The sequence below is a fragment of the Penicillium nucicola genome, assembly GCF_028828085.1.
Source record: "Penicillium nucicola strain IBT 29836 chromosome Unknown utg000010l, whole genome shotgun sequence".
NCBI classification, from domain to species: Eukaryota; Fungi; Ascomycota; class Eurotiomycetes; order Eurotiales; family Aspergillaceae; genus Penicillium; species Penicillium nucicola.
The window spans coordinates 5,710,251-5,733,238 of record NW_026643134.1 but is presented as its reverse complement, the minus strand read 5'-3'; the positions used below and the strand labels follow the sequence as shown (position 1 = coordinate 5,733,238).

The window sequence follows — 22,988 nt, the reverse complement described above, 5'->3', positions numbered from 1 at the left end:
CCCAGGAATCATCTAGTATCGCTTCAAAACTAACAGACAGGGATAGGGTATGTGCGATCCAAAGAAAGGACGAAATCAAGAACACAAAATGAGGCGCAAAAGCCCGATTCACGCTAAGGAGAAATCACGCTAAGGAGGAAGAAAAAAAATGAACACCTCAGACCCGAATCTTCGCATACAATGCCGTGTCTAGGAAGTTGTAGTTTGCATCGGCTTCACAGAAGGGGTGGCGCGTGAGCAGGGTTCCAGCGGTAGGACGTTCGGCCGAATCACTGGACCAGATGTTAGTTATGATCAAAACAAGTGAGGAGTAGCGGGGGTTGGACATACATTGTAAAGCAGTCATACATGAATGCAAGAGCCGCCGGACTAATGTTCAGCGACACATCCTCTGGAATAGGAGGAGCCTGGCTCAGACTTCCGAGCTTGAAGATCGCGCCGATGGCCTCCTCCTTGCTCCACGGTCTTCGGCCAGCGAACATCTCCAAGACCACACAGCCCAGAGACCAGATATCAACCTTAGCACTGTATCCTTGGCCTTGGGACTGGATAACCTCGGGGGCCATCCAGAAGACGGAACCCTGCATGGAGTTGCTTGAGTCGTTGCCATAAATGTCATCTGTCTTCTTGGATATACCGAAATCAGAGATCTTGCAGGTTCCATCAAGATCCAAGAGGATATTGTCTGCTTTCAAGTCACGATGGAGGATTCCCTTGTCATGCAGGTAGGCCAAACCACTAAGTGTTTGCTGCGTAAGTGATTTCACAACACTCTCTTCGAACTTGCCGTGCTTGCGAAGACAACTTCCAATCGATCCACCAGAGATATACTCCAGGTAGATAGAGATAGAGAACTCTCCACGCTCACAGCCAAGATATTGCACGATATTAGGATGTTCGAGGTGCTGCATGGTGTCGATTTCCTGATCCAATGCAGCGACCATTTCTTTGACTTTGTCTTTGTCTGCACCAGCAATTCGGGGATTGATCTCGACCAGTTTCACAGCCAAGACCTCACCATTATCCGCGTTCATGCCTAGGTATACCCGTCCGTAGGTACCCTTGCCAATAAGTTGACCGCGGATGATACGGAAAGTAGGCTGTCGCTGAGGCACAGGACCAGTATTCGAGGTGATTTGGTTACTGTTTTGCGGAATGGGATCGAGCTGGCTGATCCTGCTGCCAGGTCTAGGCCTGATTTGCATGATCTTGGCGCCGAACATCTTCGTACTTTTCCGGCGCAAAAGATCACCCGACCTTTGAGGGCCAGCAGTGCTAATACTATTCGTTCGGTTCGCTCCCTGGGCAACTTGACGAATGGACTTCATACGCGACAGACCACCGCCACCACCACCACCCCGTGCGATATTGCGTCGAGCAACAATACTAGCGTCCGGTCTGGCGGTAGCTGTATCGGATCCATAAGTTGGATGCGGCATAGCTTGCGCCATCTCCTTTTTCTCATTGATACTTGCATCATGCTCGGCGTTGGAGGCCTTAGGGGTTGGCGACGGAGGCCCATCCAAATAAGGAGCATCAAGATCAACGTCAGGGAAGAAATCGTCAAGCTTGTCAATGACGCCTTCGACAGCTGGTCTGCTTGCCCAAACATCTCGGGCAAATGAATCCCGGCGAGGAGCCTTCTCATCTTCAGGAGAAACTGACTCGTAAGGGTTGGCAGAGAATGGTTCCCTTCCATCCGATGCATCGCCAGAACTGGGACCGGCTGTGCTCGGAGACTTGAAACGAACAGACAGTCCCTTACTGAGTCGATCTCCTGTTTTGAGTGTGAGGGACGGCCTCTCTGACTTTCTGTCAGGCTCTGCTTCCATTTCCTGTTCCTCTTGGGTTCTTGAGGGTCGGACTTGAAATAGACCATCGTCAGAATCGTCATCCGAGTCATCTTGTGGCTGGGGAGTTCGCTGGAAAGACACTTGGTTTTCTTCGAAGTCGAACTCCGGACCGAATGACTTGCGAGATTGTAATGCAGGCCTCGAGGGTCCGTCAATGTCGGACTTTTCGGGTGATTGTTGGGCGAATGATATTTCGGGTTGAGAATTCCTCGAAGAGGATGGTCGCGAGTCTGATGAATGGTTAGGAAAGAAGTAAGAAGTAGTAGCATGGTACCTACCCAAAGTTGATTTACTTGACATTGTTCCAGCCGAGTCAAGAGTTCCAGCTCGATCCGACTCGGAGCCTACGCTATCTCGATTTGTAGGGGAAGTTGGAGCAACCGAAGGCAACGGAGTGCCAATGGCACTCGTAACACGGCCAACACTGGCAAGTGCAGCCCCAAGGCCATGTGTTTGAACCTCCGGCCGGTTTCGAGGACGTTCACTGGGTCTTCTGCTGAGGAAGCTAACCTCGCTCGGTCTTCTGCTGAGAGAGTTGACTTTTGTGAGGGTGTTGGATTCGAACGGTGCCGTTGGCGGTTTGCGAAGTGGCACAAGCGATTCTCCTTTCTTTTCATCATAGGGCGAAATGCGAGGACTGTCGAAATCAATGACTTCATTACGCCTGTAACCAGTATCACCATAGGCATTGGCCTTTTGTTGAGACAGCGGCGCTTTGGAGAGGAAATAGTGTTTTTGCTTTCGCTCAACTTCACGCATATGTTCCTCGTGGCGGGCGAGTAGATCGGCTTTCTCGGAGTCTAGAGGCTGGTTCAGGTCTGGCGTGGTTTCCGCCGGCGATGTCTTCACCGGAGCCTTTATCGTGGTCTGCCGAGAGGCCAAGGATGGAGAGCTTGGTACAGCATGATGCGGTGATATACGACTCAGGGCATCCTCATCTAGTGGCTTTCTGTGAACCTGGTGATGCGTTGCAGTTGGAGACAGGTTCGACTTGTCAGAAAACGAAACACCCAGACCATCGACCCGAGGAGTAGTAGGAGGATGAACAGGGTTTCCCCGTACAAACAGTTTCAAAGAGCCGTATTGATCGGACTTGCTGCGACGAGAGTGCGTCAGATTTGCATCGCTCAAAGGATTCTCGTGCTCCGTCTGACCGGGCTCCGTAAGAAAAATCTGAGCACTGGTCCAGTCAGAGATTGCCATGTTTCGACAAATCTCAGCACGGAGGTTTTCGACCGATTCCATGTCGGAGATGTCAACGAGGCGGAATAAGGATCCATCTAGAGTGACAAATGCCCACTTCTTGGTCTTTGTTGTGCCCGTCAATGGACGATCGCCAACAGAAAGATCACTAGAGTTGAACCCAGGCTTTGAGTAAGGGAGATAAGCCCCATTTGGACGAGTCTCTGGACTGGTAGTCGGCGAGGAGTCATCCTGCTGTTGGTCAGGAGATGGGTGATTGGAGTCATTAGCTCTTGTTTTCTTCTTAAGAAAACCCAAAAAGCCTTTACTGTGGTCTTTATACGATGAAGGGGTATCTCCACTCCATTGACGAGAATAGGCATCCTGCGGAGAAGGACGAGCACCTTCTGGGCCTTGTCTGCCATAGTAACGGGGCGTGGAACCCCTCCCGACACCTGGAATGGAGTCGGTACTGTTGCCTCGCGAGTGGTCATATTTCAACGACAGGTCTCCACTTGATGAAGTTGGGTGCTGCGTATAAGCGGGGGTCACATATGGCAAGGCCGGACTCCCACTCTTCGGGCTACCTTCTTGGGGTCGAAGTATAGCACCCTGAAATGTGCCACTTTCACTTCCAATCGAAGGGCTCTGGCGTCGATGTTCACCGATTCCAGACAAGGCATTCCGCGAATAGTCGGATCGCAACCAATTTGGCGACTCCCGCGCGGGAGATTCATACCTCGGCGAATCGTGTGCAGTAGAAACCGGCATTGTCACTGAACGCTGCCCAGCCTGCTTCTGATTGGCGGCATGCAGTGCAGTAAGGTGTTCTGGGCTCACATCGTTAGTACCAGCGATGGGACCAGCAGAGCGTGGTTCTGGGAAATGATTAGAGAAGTATGCAAGACTACTATCAGGGAATGCATTCGGCTGAGTCGGCTGCAAAGGCGTCGAAACCGCATCTTGCGAACCATCGTGAATTTGACGAATCAATTTGCGCATGCGCTTGCCTTCGTCTCTTTCACGGCCAGGATCCCATTTTGTGCCATTTAGGCCACACTCCTTTGCCAGTTGAGGATAAACAACTTGATGCATCTTCCCCAGATTGCCTCGGCCACCAGAGCCGTGACCAAGCTCGAGGAAGTCAGCTCCTTGGAGTTCCAAAGACTTGAAAGTTTCCTGCCAGTCGTTGGAAAATCCATTTCTAGCAAGCCATATGAGCACTCGCTCCAATGGCCACTGGATCGCAGCCTCACTGTGCGACAACCCCCCCAGCGACGCACCGCTCGGGTTGTGGCGATGGCTTGACGACTTGACAATCTCTCCAGCCTGCGGCTGCGGCTGAGGACTGTCGTTGGATGTCAGTTCATGGATATTACCATGAAGACCAAAGGATTGGGGAGCAGTGCGAGTTCCGGGGGTCTGTGGGAGGCTTGGGTCTAGCTTGTATGGAGCTTGGTTGCTGATCAGCTCATGCGGTTGATTCATACCCAGCCGTTGTCTTTCGACCGTGGCAGAGTGCGCATACGGGTCATATTGAGCTCTTCCATGGGTGTCAAAGAGTCCAGGAATACCAACTCCAATCGTGTCGTTACCGGGTATGTAGGTGGCGGACGTCAACGGTAGGGAATCATTCGGGGGGCGCGGCGGAATTATTGATAAAGGAGCCGGTGGGCGACCATACGTTAGAGTATGATTTTGTGTAGGGGCAGCCATAGGAGGAGGAGGAGGCGGGGGAAAGCCTGGAGTCAGCGCCTGCCTGCCCCAGTTTTGTTGCTGCTGCTGCTGCTGCTGCCATCCTGTAGGAACTCCGTATGCCGTTGCTGGGGTGTATGTCGACCCCGGCGGCGGGCCAGGGGGAGGGGGCGGTACAACTTGGCGAGGCGGAGGTGGAGGTAGATTCATGGGATGTGTTTGGGAGGTAGGCGGCGGTCCAGGAATATACTGCTGCCGTCCGTCCATCGTGAAGATCGAGACCCCGGGCGCGATCTTTTGCAGGGTGGTTTATTCTGCTGTCCCGGCTGTGGCGCCGAGGGTTGCGATTGAAGGTCTTGTCGTCGTTCAGATATGATCATTCACACATCATGCTTTCAATCTAGGTTTGTCGAGCGGCTGGGATTCAAAATCGAATGATAGTAATCAGGGCAGAGACCAGGGGGTGCAAGTTCAAGCGTCCGATCCGGCTGACATTTGGCATGTTTCGGCGTCCCCGAAATTATCGCGCCCGATATTGCAGACCAGACCGAGATCGTGAGGGGGCTGGGTGACAGGTCGAGATAGTTGCAAGACAAGAGGATATTAACCCAATACTGCCCGCTTATCTGATACCTGCTGAGAGAGCCTTACGCCGATCAGAATGAGCAAGTGGAAGCGACCGAGGCTCCTTGCGTCGACCTTCTCGAACACGAATCCGCGAATGGACGTGGAATGTTCAGAGAAAAAGATATCTATCTCAACATTCAACGGAGGATCGTCACGTGGCCCCGCTCGAGTGGAGTCTGCAGATACGTTTTACGACTAAAGTACGGGCTTCTGCTGTCACCCCCGGCCTGAAATCTCCCCAAGTTTCATGATCAAACTAGCGTCACAAGATGTCTTTGTGGTAATTTCTATTTCCTCGCATGTCTCTCCATTATCGAGTTGCCCCTGGACCTGGACCCTTTTTCCCTCTGACACGTGACCTGCTGATCGTCACGTGGAAGTATATTCAACAGGCTCAGCTCAGGCGAAGCAGAAGGATTCTACGACCTGAAACATTTTGAAAGGTACTGCTCTGATGATGCACCCCAGATCGGCGCGTAGATCTGCCGGCTGATCCTATCTCCGTAGGGGAAGAACGCGACCATGGACGAATCAGGAAGCATACTAGTGTACGTTTAGGGAAATATTTGTAGTGGGGATATAGGGCTGTCGAGGTATATTGACCTGAGTTGAAACACTGGATCGAAAAGACCTCCGAGTTTCAATTCAGCTTATGATTTTGGGACTGAACAAGCAGGTGTTGTTGCTTTCATCGTGAATAAACTGAATTGTCTCAGTTCCTCCAGTCACTGCCTTACGGGGTTTACGCATGTCTACCAGCAGGTACTTGTGAATATGGCAATTCTTCAGATTCAAATGTGTTTGAAATTAGCGTGGTATCAATTATCAGATATCCAAATTACAGGATCGGTTTTCAAGTCATAATCTTCCCCGGTTGACACATAACGCCACATTTTGTACATAGCAACGCACCCACGCAGGGCATAAACATAAACATAAAAGGAACCATAAGCGTTTAAAGCAAAATAGTGACACACATATATGTGTCTAGAGCACTGTACCCTTGTTCTGCTCCTTGTCAACACGATAGTTCTTCCACATAGCAATAGCAGGAATCGCAAGCACGAGAACAGCCGTGGCGGAGATACAGCCATATTTCTGGTTATAGCCATAAGCGTAATTGATAGCATCGCGAATCTCCGTACCAGGCAGATAACTCATCTGGGTGAGATATCCACCGGCAAAGATAGTCGAAGCCTGGTCCTTGGCGCTGGCAGGGAGGGCACGAGCCAGGGCCTGGGGGAAGGTGTTGGAATAGATAGCAGCGGCAACGGCGTAACCGATAGCACCACCCAAGTTCGAGAACAGAGAGACAAGGGTAATCATCATGGGGATGCCCTCGCGATCGGAGGCACACATGACGGCCATTTGTTCACCGATGACCATCATACCACCGGCGAAAGAGATGAAGATCTGACACATGATCACGTATCCGATGTCGCCGTCTGAACCCCGGAAATGGATCATCAGACCGGCTCCGAGCATCATCAGTGGCAGAGCGAAGAAGAGACATGTGTACTTGAACTCCTTGACGAAGCGGATCCAGAGACCGAAGATTGGAGACCAGAAGCAGGAGCCGACAGTGTAGATGGAGGTCATGTACCCGGTCATGGTAACGTCAAGGTTGTACACCACCATGACGAAGTAGTAGTAGTACAGATCCCACGAGTAGAAGCTGAAGTAGAGAATGGCTGAAAGTGCACAGGCACCGAAGACGGTACGGTCTCGGAAGAGCTGGTACGGGATGAAGTGAGTGCGAGCGAACCACTTCTCCCAGGCAGCGAAGACGAAGAAGAGACAGAAGCCAATAACCAAGGGGGCGATGAAGGAGGCTTCCTTGTACTGAGCACGGCCATAGTTGGCCAAGCTGAATGGCAAGAGGAACAAGATGAAAGCTGCCATCAGGATCAGGGCTCCAACGATATCAAACTCATGGATGTAGTGGACGATCGACTGCATGGTAGTCCGGCCACTTGGGGTACGCTGAAGCACACCCATCTTACGAGCCTTGATCTCATAGTACTTGAAGACACCAGCCAGAGGCAGGAACACAAAGGGCTGGATAATGGCAAAGGCACCGTATGCCCAGCGCCAGTTGGCGGTCTTCAGGAAACTGGCTGCAGCCAATGAGCCGGTGAATGCAGTACAGATAAATGGCGTCGAGGCAAAGGCAAAAGCGAATGCACGATTGCGCATGCCCGAGGTATCAGCGATGAAGATATCCAGAATGACATAGATGGCATCATATCCAACCCAGTACAGCACGTAGCCGGCAGCGTAGCTGTTGGCATTGTTGCAAGAAGCGAGAATGATAATTCCGAGAAGGTAGATACCAGTGAAGATGACCAGGGCTTCCGCGCGTCCCCATAACGTCAAGATCTTTCCCACGGGGAGCTTGAGCACTCCACCCACGATACTCGCCAGGATGCTCGCAGTACTGACTTGCGAGGCATTCTGGAAGTTGGAGTAGGCATAGTAGAGCACGTTATTGCCAATGGCGGAATGCAATGCGAGCATGAAGAAGCAGACCCAGATCCTATGAATAACCATGTTAGAATGTCGCGTTGAGATTCAGGGTTTTGCATACTCACCAGGCATAGGTCGCATAGACAGCCTTCTTGCCCCAGACGAGAGCAACCGCCTCGGCCTTGCGCACACCAGCAGCCGCACCGGATGTAATTTCATCAGGGTGTTCCTGAATCTCCTTCTCTGCGCGGGCCAGGTTGCTTAGGTCACTGTCGACGGTGTTTTGTTCTACATTGACCTCATTCTTTGTCTCGGTCTCTTGGGTGGGACGCAGATCCTCGACCACGGTGTGGTCCCTCCGACCACGAACCAGACTAATGACACCCATGATCACGAATGTCCTGGAAGAAACGAGAGAGAAAGTATAGAAGTGAGAAAAAGACGAGGGAGGGGGCCCATATTTCTACATGGGACCAAGCATGGAAATTTGCCGGGTCTCTCATTGCACTGGCACTAACCCAGTATAGTCCGACAGAGACCCGAAAAAGAAAACACCCAAACCAAACTCGATCAGATAAGTTCTGCTTGTGCTGATTGGTCGATTGTCGCGAATGGGCCCCCCATGGCCAAGTCTGGCTGTCACTAAACTTTGGCTAAGCAAATTGCGCCGGCACTTGCAGACTTTTTTCTATTGCTTATAGCGGCTGATTTGGATTTCCGAGGACAAGAGCATACAGTGGATACTCATACGATCGTAGACGGCAGATTGTACAGTACTATAGACTGGAATGACAGTCTGCAGGCAAACATGGCCTAAATGCGTCCGGGCCGAAAGATGGACTATCGGCTACTCCGGTCACGCAGACAACCTCTGCCCACGCCAAGAATGCTTCCCTGGTCAATTGCCCGGGATTTCGCCCGAAATCGGATGGTTGCCCTGAGCCGGCTTGGCTGTGAGACCGAAAGATCGAACAATCAGCAAAGGCATTCTTACCGTGGATCTAATCAGATGATCACAGAATTATCAGATCACTTCTGAACTTTGTGCCATGTGATTCCCGACTTCTTCGGTACGGCCGAACTTGAGGATTTTTCGGTATTCCAGGACTGGAAGTGCTGGAATTGCTGGAACTGCAGGATTTGCTTATGGTTCACACCTGGAAACTACTGTACGCCACAGCCACATCCTTCCCTTAGCGCCAACAGATCCACCTCCCATTCGATTCCGTCGCCGCTCTCATGGCTCTAGCTTACCGGTTCACGCGGTCCCGCGCCATTGCCATGGATTCGGCGCATTTTTTCTTCTTCTCGGCTTGATGTTTTTTTCGAAAGAGGCGTTCCGAGACAGAGTCGCTTGAACCCAAGTGGGGGGAAGAACTCGGCGTCGGATCTGATAACCTCAATTCTGGCTTTTGGAACTTCTAGAGCTACACATCCGTGGATATCGTTGGACTGCCCACATAGAAAAGCCATCCACGGCTATTCTGGAAGGATTTGTTGACGGGTCTATCGCCGAGACATCCGCTGGATTGTCTTGCCATACATTCCCGCGCCACTGGACTTGGGCAGGCAGCTCCGGAAAGTCATATGGTGACCCACTTGGTGCAGTGCCTGCAGGTCTAGCTTTGATTAGTGATGCTTATTGTGTTTACCAGCACAACGGTCAAACCATGGAACCTTGGATGCGCCCACTGGGGCAATCAAAGTCCTGGACCTCGGGAGCTGTCCAGGTGAAAATCTGATACTAGCTAAGCCGATACGAAGCATCAATGATCATGATACGGAAATTGGAAAATGAACTCTGAAATTATCTGCATTGCTTCGAAACTGTACAAAAAAAAGAGAGATTAACCCAATCCAGCAAGCAAATGTTGAGAAAGGGAGCCCTATTCGAAAGAATGCCAGATAGATCGACGCCGATGGAAGATGCAATGGGGACCCGAAACAACCGTGTGAGCCCTGACCGTGTTTCATGAAATGCCCATCAAAAACAGGGGCGGGAGTTATCAGTGTCGAAGACAAATCGGGATATTTTGAGCGCCTGAAAATGGAAGATATTGCAGAGCAGGTATCGCGAGATTGTATACAGAAATGGAAATTATGGCAGTCTCCGGAGGAGACGAAATATTGTAGCTGAGAGATCAACGGTAGGAACCTATGGCCTGTTAGTAATGCTGCATGGGACGCTAAAACAAGGTTGTGGATGTTACCATTATAATTCATGCCCCCGTTCGGGTTTTGAGCAGGGCCGCGGGTATTTTGGGGAATTTGAAGCTGGGCAATGTTGCTAGGAAGGTCGATGTGGCGAAGCAGATCGATCATCTTCTCAGCAGACAGCCGGGAAATATTGTATGAAGATGCAGGGGGCATAATGCTCAGCAAGTTGACTACCTCACGAGGTAGAGGGGCCGGAGAGCCTTGAGCCTTGTATGAGGTGTTTTGACCGTTCAACTGCTGCACTCGCTTACTTTGGTCGAGGCGCCGAGCCTGGGCGCTCTTCATTGGGGACTCCGCACGAATAAACTTTCGTGGACGGTTGGTGTCCTCATCAAAGTCATCGACGGGGAAAGGTCTCTTGGGGGAATTCAGAGAGGGTTCTGCGTATCGTGCCATAGGAGACTCGTGGTAATGCAACGGGCCACCAGGAACAGTTGTCCGAGGACGAGTCTGAGATGGCGACAGAATGGGGCGCACGGTAGTGGGATCAAATGAAGGGATGGAGTAACGGTGGGCGAACTGTTCCAGGGCAGGATCCTCTGGGTAGAGCTCACGCATACGGTTCTCCAGATTAATCACTTGGGTGAGATCGCCATAGCGGGACTCATACCCGTGTAAGAAGGAAAATATAGGCTTGGCCTTGTGAACATTCTCCGGAACCGAGGCCAATTTTCTCACGGTTGTTTCAAAAACGGCGCGAGCATCTTACATTTTAGTCAGTAAATAATTTGATAAAGGTATGATGGGCAACTTACTGGTGACGTCGTTGATGTCGAGGAGATGCTTTAAATACTCGAGTGCAAAGTTCTCATCGTCGGGGAACAGCTTTGCGCCCCTTTCGAAGATCTTTGTGGCAGCGGGATCTTTGTAGCAATGGTACTCCATCAAAGCACTGGCAATATAAACATCGCTGGTGATTCGACCACGCTTTCGGGCTTCTGCAAAGATTTGCCGAGAGCCAGCCAGTTCTCCGGGCTTGCCTTTGCCTTGAATGCGACGTATAGAACGCATGAGTGCAATCCATGCAAAGGACACCGTCTTGGAGAGAAGATTGATCTGGACGGCGTGGGCTTTGCGAACTGCCTCGATTTGAGCTACCTTGGCTGCCTCTCTTTCCTTTGTTTCTGGATCCTCCTCGTCGTCGTTCCTGTCCTCGGCGTGTTTATCGGCGTTCTGAGGGCCAAATGATTCTTCGATCCGAGCAACATCTTGAGACTCCTGAGCGCGCGCCTTGTTGATCAACTCGTAAAGTGTATCAAGAAGCTTGTCATAGGGCTCTCGAACCTTGGCTGCTCGTTTGGTGGGGTCCTGGTCAGCATCTGTGACCATTTCCAAGCGGTCTGCGCGCTTGAAGGTTAGCAGGCAGCTTTCTGGATTGGCTTCAATGCCCTGTTGCAAGAAATTGATGCCCTCAGTTTCCATCTCGTTCGAAAAGCAAAACTCGGCAGCGTCAAACCAGATCTCGTCCAGGAAGGTCAATGCCATGACTGCTTGCTTGTAAACGTAGACGACGCGTGCTCGGAAAGCGGGAAGGTCATCCTCTTTGAGAACTAAGGGATCCTCCTTCTCCCATGCGATCCACCGCTTCCAGATTTCGGCCTGTGCCGAGAACTCAAAGTCACCTTCGGAGCCTGGCACAGGGGGTAGCCGGGGTAGCGAGGTTCGCACGAGGTCGCGAGTAATGTTTTGCAACTCGGTGTGTGAGCTGCGGGCTGTCATGTAAGAAGGCGACTGCTCTTGTAAGAATCTCCGACCCTGATAGTGATGATAAGTACTAATGAAATGGCTTTTGAGGAAGCGTGACTTACCGTAAGCTTGTTCAAACCCATCTCAAATTGATCGTACTCTTTCCAGAGAGTATTGACCACTTGTGTTGGAACGGCAATGGCTCGCTGGTAAGCTTTTCGCAAAATATCCATTTTTTGCTGATCTTGCCAACTCGTTCCACCGACAGTGCCGGGCCCAGAGCGAATAAACTCGACGTAGTCTGTCCAGATGTTTCCGCTGTCCTTGTCCATGCCAACGTATTGGAATGCCAGATCATACGCTTGAGAGATGACGGTACGTGCCTGTCCAGTGGCATCTGTGGTCAAAGGATTGCGGCGACGGATGTAGTCCAGATAAACACCCCACAGATTGACGCTAGGAATTGTCAGAAGCGTTCGGTTGAAGAGCTGCTCCAGGCGGAAGAGTTCATTAAGTTCAGATTCCATGACGGCATATGCCACCCACTGGTCGGCCTGATATCGAATTAGTAACGTTGCATCTTGATAGAAGGTAAACTGAGCTTACCGCATGAGGGAAGATCTTCAAGAAGCGTTCATAGGTCTCACGGGCACTGTCGAGTCTGTTGCGGCTCCTGTGCTCGGCGATTAACTCCAACCACGCGGGGATATCACCTCGGGGGTCCTCTTTGATGCGATCCTCCAGGATTCCCACATGGTCATGGGGGAGACGGCCCTTGGCAGAAGGGGAGTCAGGTACAGGGGTAGGATCAGTACTAGCCTGCATATTTGCAGGCTGCACGTCCTGCGCAGCCCAGTGAGATTGGCCAGAAACAGAAGAAGGATCAATATTATGAGCACGAGCAGGAGAATAAGAACTATTGGGATCTGGCGCACTGAAAGGACCTTGCGGAGCTTGTGATGATACATCCGGGGAAGTGTTTTGAATTGCATTTCCTGAACTGAGATCTTCGGAGATGGGCACAGTCATATCATTTGCGTTCTCATCTCCAAGTACAGCTGGGGGCTCATAGTCCGCATCACCCTTGTCATCCTCATCATTTTCAACCTCAAATCCCCCGATCATTGTGGTCCGAGGCTCGGCCGCATCACCGGAGGGTGCAACAGGTGTAGACGTCTGAGACTCAGCACGTGAGGGGTCTTGAGAAGGATCAAGGTTATCGCTTGTCGGGCCAGCTTCCATGCCTGTAGTATTGGTGAGATTGAGAGCGTTATCATGCGTGGGGGTTGCGTCAGTGGGAGGATCGTGAGCCGGAGTATCATCGGGAGCGGTAGGCGGATAGTCGTCTCCCAATGTTTGCGATGGATCGTAGTCATCTGAATCAGAGTTATCGCCCTCCTGCAGCTCGGCGGGGGCCGACTCAGTCATGGGCTCGGACTGCTGAGCTTGGAAAAAAGCCGCTTCAGCTTCGTCGTCCATGATGGGCGATTGTCAAATGAGAAACTGGAGAAGTTAGATGTTCAATGTCCGAAAGTGTCAAGAGTCAGGGTCAACGAAGGTCAGATCCAAGACCGAGGGAGGCTTTGCGACACAGCCACTGGACAAGCTGAGCCGCAGGGAATTGAGGTTGCCCGGGTAGTGAGTCACGTGCGGGCGGTGAGCGCGATGCGAGGGACGCGAAGGCGCGTCGATCGTGGGCTCCTCGCATTGAGAGGGGCCGTCGAGAGTTAAGGCCCTTTGCATTCTTGTGGACCTCTTCTGTTTATTTCTTTTCCTTTATAATTCTCACTTGACATCTTCCCCTCGTCTATATCTCTCACCTCTTCCCAATCCTTTTCAACCTTGCACTACTTTCTCACCTATCCACGTACATACACGTCTTATCACAATGTCCGTCGTCTCCCTTCTCGGGGTGAAAATCCTCAACAACCCGGCTGCCTTCACCGACTCTTACCGATTTGAGATTACCTTTGAGTGCTTGGAGCAACTCCAGAAAGGTGAGTGAAAATGACGCCCCTCATTTGAAGGAAATATGCTAACGCACCCTGCTAAGATCTCGAATGGAAGCTCACTTATGTCGGTTCCGCCACTTCGTAAGTCTACCTCACTCCGTGTCAGATAATTGCAGCCCAAGCTAACGTCAACAGTTCCGAGTATGACCAAGAACTCGACTCCCTTCTTGTCGGCCCAATCCCGGTCGGAGTAAACAAATTCATCTTTGAGGCGGATGCGCCTGATGTCAACCGCATCCCCAGCTCGGAGATGTTGGGCGTCACTGTCATCCTCCTCACCTGCAGTTACGATGGCCGAGAATTCGTCCGCGTTGGATACTACGTCAACAACGAGTATGACAACGAGGAACTGGCGACCGACCCCCCTTCAAAGCCAATTATCGAGCGCATCCGTCGCAATGTCCTGGCCGAGAAGCCCCGTGTGACCCGCTTCGCTATCAAATGGTGAGATCCCTTGTTTTTTTGTTTTTGTTGTTGTTTTCATCATGGAATACTGATTGACATGGTTTCCAGGGATACCGAGGACTCTGCCCCCGCTGAGTACCCGCCTGACCAGCCTGAGGCCGATGGACAGGCCGATGACAGCGCCAATTACGGTGCTGAGGAACGTGAACTAGAGGAGGCTCTCCTCAAGGAGCTCCAGGAGTCTGACAAGCCCGCTGAGGGTGAGGACCACGAGATGGAGGGTGCCGAGGTTCCTGCGGGCAAGGAGGATGAGGAGGAGGAGGCCTCCGATGCTGAGAGTGAAGACCTTGAAGCTGAGAGTGATGACGATGAGGACGACCTCGATGAGGAGGATGGTGGTGAGGGCGATGAGGATGTCGAGATGGGCGATGATTCCGAGCAGAAGGCCGCTCACCCGGGCCATCAGGCTGAGGTGATGGCGCACTAGACCATGGTGTGCTAATGATCCCAACGCGCATTTCTTTCATTTTTCCCTTACCTTCAAATGTTTTTTGACGACAGCTGGAACGTTTACGACCCAAAGACATGATTTTCTCCCAAACCCTTCAAAAATGGGGATTAATTATAGTCTATGAAATAGAAATGACTTGATTAAAATTTCAACGAGTTCCGATGAGCCATTGAATGTCCTTCTCATTCATCTTCTCTAAAGAACGGAGGGATTGTCATGCATATATCCCTTCCATGCCTCCTTATGATGCAGCGCCCTACATGTACAAGCCTGCCAGGTGGCAACCCATGAATTCCTCCGACCTGCCAAATGAAGTCATAGAATTGTGTGATGGATTCTAGATCAACATAAAGAATGTTCAGACTACGCCACTATCCCGAGCTATTCGCCCATTTGAAGCCCTAGGCAAGCTACTATTGATCCCCTTCCGCAGCAACGTAAAACTAGTGGAAGCTGTCTGTCTCACTATTAGTGGCTTTTTGAACAACGCTATCTTATCCCTCTCTAACATACTTTCATTAGCATGTCTATAGAGTCTTCGCCTATTGCCCCGGAATTGCAGACGACAACGGAACTGATTTCCTGATCATATAATGAAGGGGCCGCATTGTCCTACTGCACAGCACAGCACGCAGCTCAAACTAGCTCGGGGTTAAATATACACATGTCCTTACACCATGAAGAAAGCGAGGGAATAAAAGCACCAGATAACTCCAGGGTGGGATTGTAAAAAGGTGATCTATCACATCCCGTAATATCGGCCCAACCACGCTTAGGAGGTGGGAAACTAAGTAAAGGAACAGGCAAGCCTGCCCATACTGTATGCAGACTAATTACTGTAAACCATCGAACCCCAGAATACTGCAGAAGGAGCAAGCTAAAGCCCAAACTTCGAACCAAGTGCTACAAAAACAACCGGTCAGCATCAAGTATGCAAGGGGGTGAGTACTTGGGCCTGCAGGCCCGTCAGAGATCGACTTACCGCCAAAGACAGCCTTCCTCTTTTGTGCCTGTACGTATTTGCCAACGTCGGTAGCAAAGTTGCTGCTGTTTTCTTCGAGTCTGTCCATGCTATCTCCGACTATCCCTAGTCGCTCTGTGCGTTCTTGGACTTGACGTGACATATAAGACCAGTAGCCTTCTTGATTGCCGCTTTGTTCGGGTGGTGGGGCTCGTCCTTCTCTTTGGGCTTGTCGGCGTTCTTGGTCTTCGTGTTTCATTTGTTCGATCATTTGTTTTGATGGTGGTCGGTCTGGGCCTCCAACTGGGGTGGGTGTTAGATCAGATCAGTAGTTTTTGATGAGGGTTGGCTTACTTAGTATGTCCATGTCTGCTGGGGAGATGTATTGTGTTCCGGAGATCCATTGCATGTTGGTGATAGTAGGCCGACTGGGTAAAACAGCCGCAGGATTCCAAAGACGGTCTTTTGAGGGACTCCTGCAAAGCTTGTTAGTATGTAACCCGGTGACCGCATAAAAAGCACGTACAATTTGTTTCCAGTTCCCCAGACATTAAACAGCCCAAGTTCTGAAGGACCAACCCATGTCATGATGTTTCCAGTTGGGGTAATGCATGCTTCTGGAAGTCGTCGCATGTCCGCAATATGATTGATTTTGGTACATCCAATATCTCGGAGGCTAGGAATTGAGAGTGCACGAGCATTGCCGTCACCAAAAAGACCTACCAAGCTGTAGCCACGGCCCTCGGTTTTGACGACCTGTGCCGAGTCACAGATATAGTCTTCCCATGCTTTATGGGCCCCCTTCGACATTGGCGGCTTGAAGATACGACAGCCACCAGAAGTCACAGCAAATACAACGCCGTTGACCTTGGTACCACTTCTCAAACTGCCAACCACACTCGGTGTAGCAATAGCAAGACCACCCGAGTCTGCATCAATAGGAATGATATTGATCACTTTGTCATCGACTGATGAAGATCCAGCGAAAGCGGCTGTGTAGGTGCCATTGGGGCTGGGAAGGATCTTAAAGGTTGCCACATTACCGCGGCTGGTGCCGACAAAGCAACAAATGCTGGAATAGTCTATATCGCGATTAGCACTTCAGTTGCGAGAAACAATTTAGTATATCTTTACCGTCATTTTCTAGTGTCATGACACCAAACTCAATATTAGTGGGCCATTCGGGGTGAGCATCTTCCGAGCCACTTCTCTTGCGGACGAAACTGCTTCGCTTCGGTGCTTTGATAAACTCAGACAGGTGTGCTGTGTGTATGACTGCCGGGCCTCGCAGATCAATGATCGCTATGCCACCACCTTGGAACCCAGCGGCCACAAATCCTACTAGGCCGTGCTTCAATGCGGTCACTGGACCTAGTTGCATATCCAACATAGTAAGCGGAAGCAATCCTGTTTTAAGGCCAGGGTCTGTCCGCTGGATAATTGGGGTCAATTTCCCAGGCCCTTGGTTTGCACCAGGAGCTTGCTCATGTCCATACGAGGGGTTATTGCCCCACCGGAAGATAACAACCTCGCCGGACTTGAGGCCAATAGACATCTCGCCAGCTGAACTCGCAAAAGACATTTCCGTTACTTCGATGTTCTTCACTCGACCAACAGCACGGGCAAGATCTACTTGAATCACTTCGCTGTTTTCGATCTCATCATCATGCCCACAATCCCAAACGCGAACGGTACCGTCTGCATGAGCTGTGGAGATGACATTGCGGTTTTCATAGCGTTTAAGAGGGTTCTTTGCTTCGGCGCCGCCCATTGCGAATTTAGGGCCTTGCGAGCGGCGTTCTTTCAGACCGAGCCACACAGAGCGATCGACGGGAGTAAGCACTGCTTTATTCACAAATGGATGAACGAGTGTGAGGAAGGGATGAAGCATGTTAGTTGGAGTAATTGCGTGTCCGCTGGGGAAACTCAAAGTTATAAGTTCGCCCGAGGATAGCACAGCAAGAAGCGCAATCGGATCTTGAGCACCATTGAAGTAAGGTGAAGCCCGGGGGATGAGACAAAATTCCACAACCTTAGCCCCCGGTGGAATGGCAAGATTCATCTCACGCCGTGAGCGCTCAAAGTAGCTTGACAGGATCTGCCATGAAGAAGTCTGGTAATTGGGAGTTGGGCCCATGTCCAGAAACACGAGGCCTTTAACCTGGTCGCCAACTGGCCGACCACCAGCTACCAATAGGCCAGTGTCATCCGGGTTTCCTTTGGCACACCAAGCTACTTTTGTGATAGGCTCTCTCGGCCCAGGAGGCTCTCCAGGCGAGCTAGGTCTGGAAGAATCAGGGCTATCAACGTTGGGCTTTTGAACAGTCCGAGCATGAAGTTTGCGGCCGTCCTTTGTATCCCACAGCACTAGACTTGTATCTTCATGTACTGTAAGAATGAAGATACCATTTGGGTGCCAAATCGCGTTGGTCAGCTTGGGTCTGCGCACATCCCTGGATGGCATTGCATCTCCACCCGGGGCCCCAGGAGGAATCTCGTAGACGAAGAACTTTTGCGCAACATTCTGCTTAAATGTGAAAGTGACTGCTCCCTCCGGGTATCCCACTAGGATCTTGCCAATGTCTCGTGTGGAAAATGCCAGCGACACAACAGGAGAGAACCGCGCGCGAGGATTGCGTTCCAACCATAAGTTGGGGATTTTAAAAGGTGTCATAGTTTCTCTGTCAAGGTCGTACGCAATGATATCACCTGTTCCACGGTCAACCATCATGCCCCCATTCATTACATACGGTGAACAAACCATTTGACAAGCCGATAAACGCATAGTCCAAGCTCGGGTCTGTTAACAAGGCCGTCGGTTGGCCCGGGGGCGCATAGGACACGAGCATGCGCCCAAACTCCAAAGAGTAAACACTGACTTCATTCTTAGAGTCAATGCTCACAATCTTGCTACCGCAGAATTGAAGGAAGCGTGCAGACGCCTTGCGCGGGAAGTTGAAGACTGCCGACACCCGCCGTTGTCCAAAGACATAGATCTGCCCGCTTCCAAACTGGGAGTCACTGGTACCGACGGCGAGGAGCGATTGAACAGGATCGTATGCGATGGTGGTGATCTGTGAGTTTATACCACACCGAGCGAACTGCGAAGGATGTCAGTCATAAACGAGGATGCCTGGGATGCCAAGACCTACGTCGTCCAGGAGAAACAAGTCTGGGGACAAGCCCTCAGACAGATCCTTCTGGATACCGGCTTGCTTGCCTCGCAAAAGATGGGCCATCTTGGAGGGTGCAAGTGGAAGAGGATATCAAAAGGGAAGAAGTCAAAAAGTGTGGAGAGGGAGAGCTGACGCCATGCAGAAGCTAAACACGGATCTGCCCCGCTCCGCCCTATGGACTCCGGCATTCCGCCACTCCGGCAACCCTTGGGCTGCCCTTCTATTGATACGGTTATGTACACTTGGACTGATGATGGAACTCTGCTTTATTCATCAAATGCTAGAAATCTGGGCAAGACAAAACTCCGGATTCCATGCAAAACTATATATGGGGCTCCGCGGAAACAAATCGCTAGAGAACAACAATCTATATCTGAATCTCCCAGAAGATAATGCCCAACATGCAAAGAACCAGTCAAAGCAGTTGCAATATTTCACTTATTCAAGCCTCGCCATCTCCGCAATAGTGGTTGTCAATCGTCTGCGTGCGTCGAATTCGCTCGTCTCATCTCGGCTCCGATGATATTGGAGGGTGATCTGGGAGACCAGCCGATAGCATGCATACCTGACAACGAAGGAGGGTTAGCCTGGCTCATTATGTAAAATCAATGTTCAGAGACATACAGGACCAGCCGAATCTTTTCCTCTCTTGTTCTATACGGCGACATGCCTGCTCCTTGCAAAACCGCCGGGGATGGGTTTGCAAAGATCTCTGCCATCAACACGTCACCCCAGAGGGCGCTGCTAAAGTCGACAATTCCAGACACCTGGTCGGAGCCCTCATTTAACAATACGTGCGAGGGCTGACCGAAGTCGACGACCACCAAACGTGGCAAGGTGACAAATTCGAGGGCAGGTGCCAGACGATTCAGTTCATTTCGAATCTCCAAATAAGGAAGATGAATGAATGTATCCTCGGCATCGCGGAGAATACCCTCGAAGAGAGTGCAGAAGGCCTCTCTCCAGGAGGGCCTTCCAGCTCCGTATGCCACTTGCTGCAGAGAGCCAAACCCAGGTGCTGCATTCTGACCGATAGTGCTCGTCAAGAAACCCAAATGGCGGTCAATATCATCCCGTTTCCGAGAGGTGAGTCGGCTCTCCATCTCGAGCAATGAATTGCCTTTCATGTACTGTCGAATCATATATGGAGATCCCCACACTCTGCCATGGGGGTCATAATGGTAGAGTTGGGGGATACACGGGTTTCCACTCGTACCAAGCAGGGCCAGAAACTGGGCTTCAGTTTCGAGGAATGATCGTTCACGTCGAAGAAGAGCCGTTCTCGATGACGGTGAGCCCTTGAGCAACAATCGGGCTCCGTTTGAAAGTGCCAGGAGCCGCAACGTGTGAACATGACCCATAATAGGCTGCGAATGTTGCACGCTAACCGTAGAAGGGAAGAGCAGTGAGAGTACAGCATCCAGTTTATGTTGTTCTTCTTCTTCAGCGATCCGGTATTGTCGACCAGTGCCTATATGAGGGTCTGGTCCTCCGAGAGATGGCATAGCAGACCATGTTTTCAAGTCAAGCTGTTGCATCACGAACGGTTTTTCTTAATGTCATGGGGGAAATTGACTGAGATCAACCGACAGGGGAGAATTTATGTATAAGCGAAGCTGTCCCGACTCATCAAATAGAAAAGGGAGAGATCTACCCCCGAGGAGACGTATTGATTTGCGATATGGCCATGCACGGCCTAGTATTAAGCGTCATAAATCTCGGTTCAGGCTTCCAGAACGATACAAAGACCAGAGGATCCATTGAAAAAAAGAAATCCCGTATGAATATCCTGTCTGGGATCACCAGACCGCCATGGTTGCATTGCGCACGTAGCAATCTGCTGAGAGAGAGTCGCCAAGGACCTATTACCAGCGCCATCAGTTTACTGTAGGTTTACCCACGCGACATCCGAGGTTGCAAAGACAGCGGAGCCTAATTGCAGGCATATGTTTCGCTCTGGAGGCTCGAAGCAAGCGAGATGGAAATGAAGTGAAGCCCGTCTCGCCTAACCATCCCCATCTAAGAAAAGCGGCTATCCGACCACCGCCACCCGCCCAATCACAAGTGCGCCTTGCCGAATGTCTGTGGATCGCCAGGATCAGAGAACTTCTTTTTGTTCTTTGGTTTTTCTGTCGAAGTGTAAGGCACTTTGGGCGAGATTTTTGGTGTTGCGTGTATGATGGTGTTATTCTTGGATAGGCCCTATGAGGCTATCGGTGATTCCATTTGCTCATGTCGGAAACACGCTTACGGAGGACTATTCTAGGCTTCGATATTCTACACGGTATATGCGCGAGGAACTCTCCCCATGCAAGTCATTTGTACTTTGTCCTCAGCGTGCTCGAGCCCCTGGGATCCGCAGATAGCTCCCGGCCTCCAGCTCGTTTCAGAAATCGGAGAAATCTCTTCGGGTATAATGCTTGCCTTTGTGTTCACTGCGTACCTGGAAGTCCATGGCAATGCCCCGCGCGGGACGGCTTGTGGCTGCATGAACCTGGTGGCCGTTCTAGTTGAACTCTAGGCATCTTATTTGCACACACTTGAAACCTGTCGTCACTGAAGAGATCCTTGGGATCATGATTTTTGATTGAGAAAAGCTAAAATCAATGGCCCAAAAAAAGAGTCCGGGGCACCTGAAAAGGGTAGTTGGTCGTTGGTGTCAGCTTAAGCCTTGGCCTTGGGGGTTTCAGTAGCCGTGTCCTCTCCTGCTTTGGGGGTTGGGTCGTAGATCTCGGCCAGGTTGAACCGTTTCAGCCTATCGTAGTCCCCTCCGACCACACTCATGCCGACTACGTTCTATTACGAGTCAGTTAATATCCCGAGAGGTCTTCATGGCGTCCAATGAGGAGATGCATGTCAGTACTGACCTGGACAACATCAACGAGAATGATCAAATCATAATTCTTCAAATTCACAGGATGCTCAGGGCCAACGACATCGGCAACGGTCTTGATAATAATGTCGCGGTTGAGCTTATGATTGCCTCGCACAGTAGGCCGAATAGCGTACTGGAAAGATGACAAGTCAGCACTGCCCACACGCCATTTCCCCTCACGGCGAGATGCGTCACCGGATGTTTTCCCAGATCAGTAGATCTCCGGCCCAACGGGCTTGAACTCACCGTCTTTGGAGGTCCACCGGAGTGGAAATGAGGCTTAAGAATCTCTTTCGCGAAAGCTTCTAGGTCAACACTCAGAGTCTTCCGGATCGACGTGATTGGATGCATGCGCTTAATATATCGGCTCTTTTTTGTCTCCGGATTGGCTTCTGCCTCGAGACACAGACGGTGAACGAGCTGCACCGGGTCTATCGAAGGATCAAGACGCATCCAGACCACTTTCTGGGGTTAGCATGCGCATACTCATAACCGAGCGCATAAGCGAATGGCGCTTTTGGAGCGTTGATAGACGTACCACATGGAAGTTCCATCTGTACACCCTGGAATTGACGAGGTTTGTCTTTGCTTGGCTGTAAGCCTTCCAGCTCCCTGCGGATCTGGGCCTCGATGTCTTCGTCATCTGAGTCCGACTCTTCTTCTGTCGGCTTCTCGTCACCTTCGATAGCCTAGATTGAGCGTCAGTGAGGCTGACAGGCGCTATAACTGTACATCTTACCTGAGAAAAAACGTCTATAGCTTCTCTCAAACATTTGCTTTCTCTGCCCATGTCGCATGTTAAGAAGACGCCGGACTCGCCTGATTCAATGGCGACTCGACTTTTTTGCTGCTGCCATTTTCCACCCTGATTCCAGTCAGCGCGCAATTCTTTTGTAAAGTCATGATCCGGGGGCGCGCAAGTCATATCTGATCCTCACCTTCTTCGACCGAGTCGTACTCTTTGGCATTTTCCCCATGTTGTCTGAAGCTCAAAGTGGTGGGGGAGAGTCGGAGTTTTGTGTGATCGGCCCGGCGTTATGATTGGGTTGGGCGGGGATCGACAACCTTGGAAGTGAGCTTCATCTTCTTTTGTTTCGATAAACTCCAATTGACTCTTCTCATTCGTCCATGAATGAACAGATGTTCGAGAACAAGTGGATAGTTCTCATGGCCTGTTGTGCAGTGGGACAATTGATGGCATGACATCAACTTATCCAATCATGACGTAGCCTCAGGTCTCACTATCTAAGCATCATCCGGTTGATCACCCGGTTCTTTTGTATTTCACTTCTTTATAAGACGCTTGTTGTTTCTTTCGCATT

At 50.9% G+C, this 22,988-nt stretch overlaps 8 protein-coding genes across 8 annotated transcripts; 1 reads left to right on the top strand and 7 right to left on the bottom strand.

Moving 5' to 3' along the window:
* Window positions 1-157: 157 nt before the first annotated feature.
* bck1 (uncharacterized protein) lies at window positions 158-4,997 on the bottom strand (the record flags this gene model as incomplete). Its single annotated transcript, XM_057133114.1, has 3 exons — window positions 158-272; window positions 331-2,083; window positions 2,132-4,997. 3 exons carry the CDS (start codon window positions 4,995-4,997, stop codon window positions 158-160), a joined length of 4,734 nt encoding a protein of 1,577 aa, XP_056981102.1.
* A 1,347-nt stretch (window positions 4,998-6,344) lies between these two features.
* Window positions 6,345-8,211, bottom strand: N7511_010736 (uncharacterized protein; the record flags this gene model as incomplete). The annotated part of the gene is made up of 2 exons (XM_057133113.1): window positions 6,345-7,893; window positions 7,949-8,211. 2 exons carry the CDS (start codon window positions 8,209-8,211, stop codon window positions 6,345-6,347), a joined length of 1,812 nt encoding a protein of 603 aa, XP_056981101.1.
* A 1,753-nt stretch (window positions 8,212-9,964) lies between these two features.
* Window positions 9,965-13,205, bottom strand: rna14 (cleavage polyadenylation factor subunit RNA14; the record flags this gene model as incomplete). Its single annotated transcript, XM_057133112.1, has 5 exons — window positions 9,965-9,978; window positions 10,034-10,744; window positions 10,796-11,795; window positions 11,849-12,280; window positions 12,333-13,205. 5 exons carry the CDS (start codon window positions 13,203-13,205, stop codon window positions 9,965-9,967), a joined length of 3,030 nt encoding a protein of 1,009 aa, XP_056981100.1.
* A 57-nt stretch (window positions 13,206-13,262) lies between these two features.
* Window positions 13,263-13,469, bottom strand: N7511_010734 (uncharacterized protein; the record flags this gene model as incomplete). The annotated part of the gene is made up of 1 exon (XM_057133111.1): window positions 13,263-13,469. One exon carries the CDS (start codon window positions 13,467-13,469, stop codon window positions 13,263-13,265), a length of 207 nt encoding a protein of 68 aa, XP_056981099.1.
* Window positions 13,470-13,614: 145 nt separating this feature from the next.
* Window positions 13,615-14,630, top strand: asf1 (nucleosome assembly factor ASF1; the record flags this gene model as incomplete). Its single annotated transcript, XM_057133110.1, has 4 exons — window positions 13,615-13,723; window positions 13,780-13,819; window positions 13,874-14,182; window positions 14,252-14,630. The coding sequence occupies 4 exons, from the start codon at window positions 13,615-13,617 to the stop codon at window positions 14,628-14,630; spliced, it is 837 nt and encodes a 278-aa protein (XP_056981098.1).
* A 901-nt stretch (window positions 14,631-15,531) lies between these two features.
* N7511_010732 (uncharacterized protein) lies at window positions 15,532-18,854 on the bottom strand (the record flags this gene model as incomplete). Its single annotated transcript, XM_057133109.1, has 7 exons — window positions 15,532-15,557; window positions 15,637-15,918; window positions 15,970-16,091; window positions 16,142-16,697; window positions 16,750-18,324; window positions 18,377-18,716; window positions 18,768-18,854. 7 exons carry the CDS (start codon window positions 18,852-18,854, stop codon window positions 15,532-15,534), a joined length of 2,988 nt encoding a protein of 995 aa, XP_056981097.1.
* A 375-nt stretch (window positions 18,855-19,229) lies between these two features.
* N7511_010731 (phosphotransferase family protein) lies at window positions 19,230-20,329 on the bottom strand (the record flags this gene model as incomplete). Its single annotated transcript, XM_057133108.1, has 2 exons — window positions 19,230-19,356; window positions 19,416-20,329. The coding sequence occupies 2 exons, from the start codon at window positions 20,327-20,329 to the stop codon at window positions 19,230-19,232; spliced, it is 1,041 nt and encodes a 346-aa protein (XP_056981096.1).
* Window positions 20,330-21,455: 1,126 nt separating this feature from the next.
* N7511_010730 (THUMP domain-containing protein) lies at window positions 21,456-22,643 on the bottom strand (the record flags this gene model as incomplete). The annotated part of the gene is made up of 6 exons (XM_057133107.1): window positions 21,456-21,587; window positions 21,659-21,799; window positions 21,913-22,127; window positions 22,205-22,355; window positions 22,406-22,531; window positions 22,605-22,643. The coding sequence occupies 6 exons, from the start codon at window positions 22,641-22,643 to the stop codon at window positions 21,456-21,458; spliced, it is 804 nt and encodes a 267-aa protein (XP_056981095.1).
* Between the last annotated feature and the right edge of the window lie 345 nt (window positions 22,644-22,988).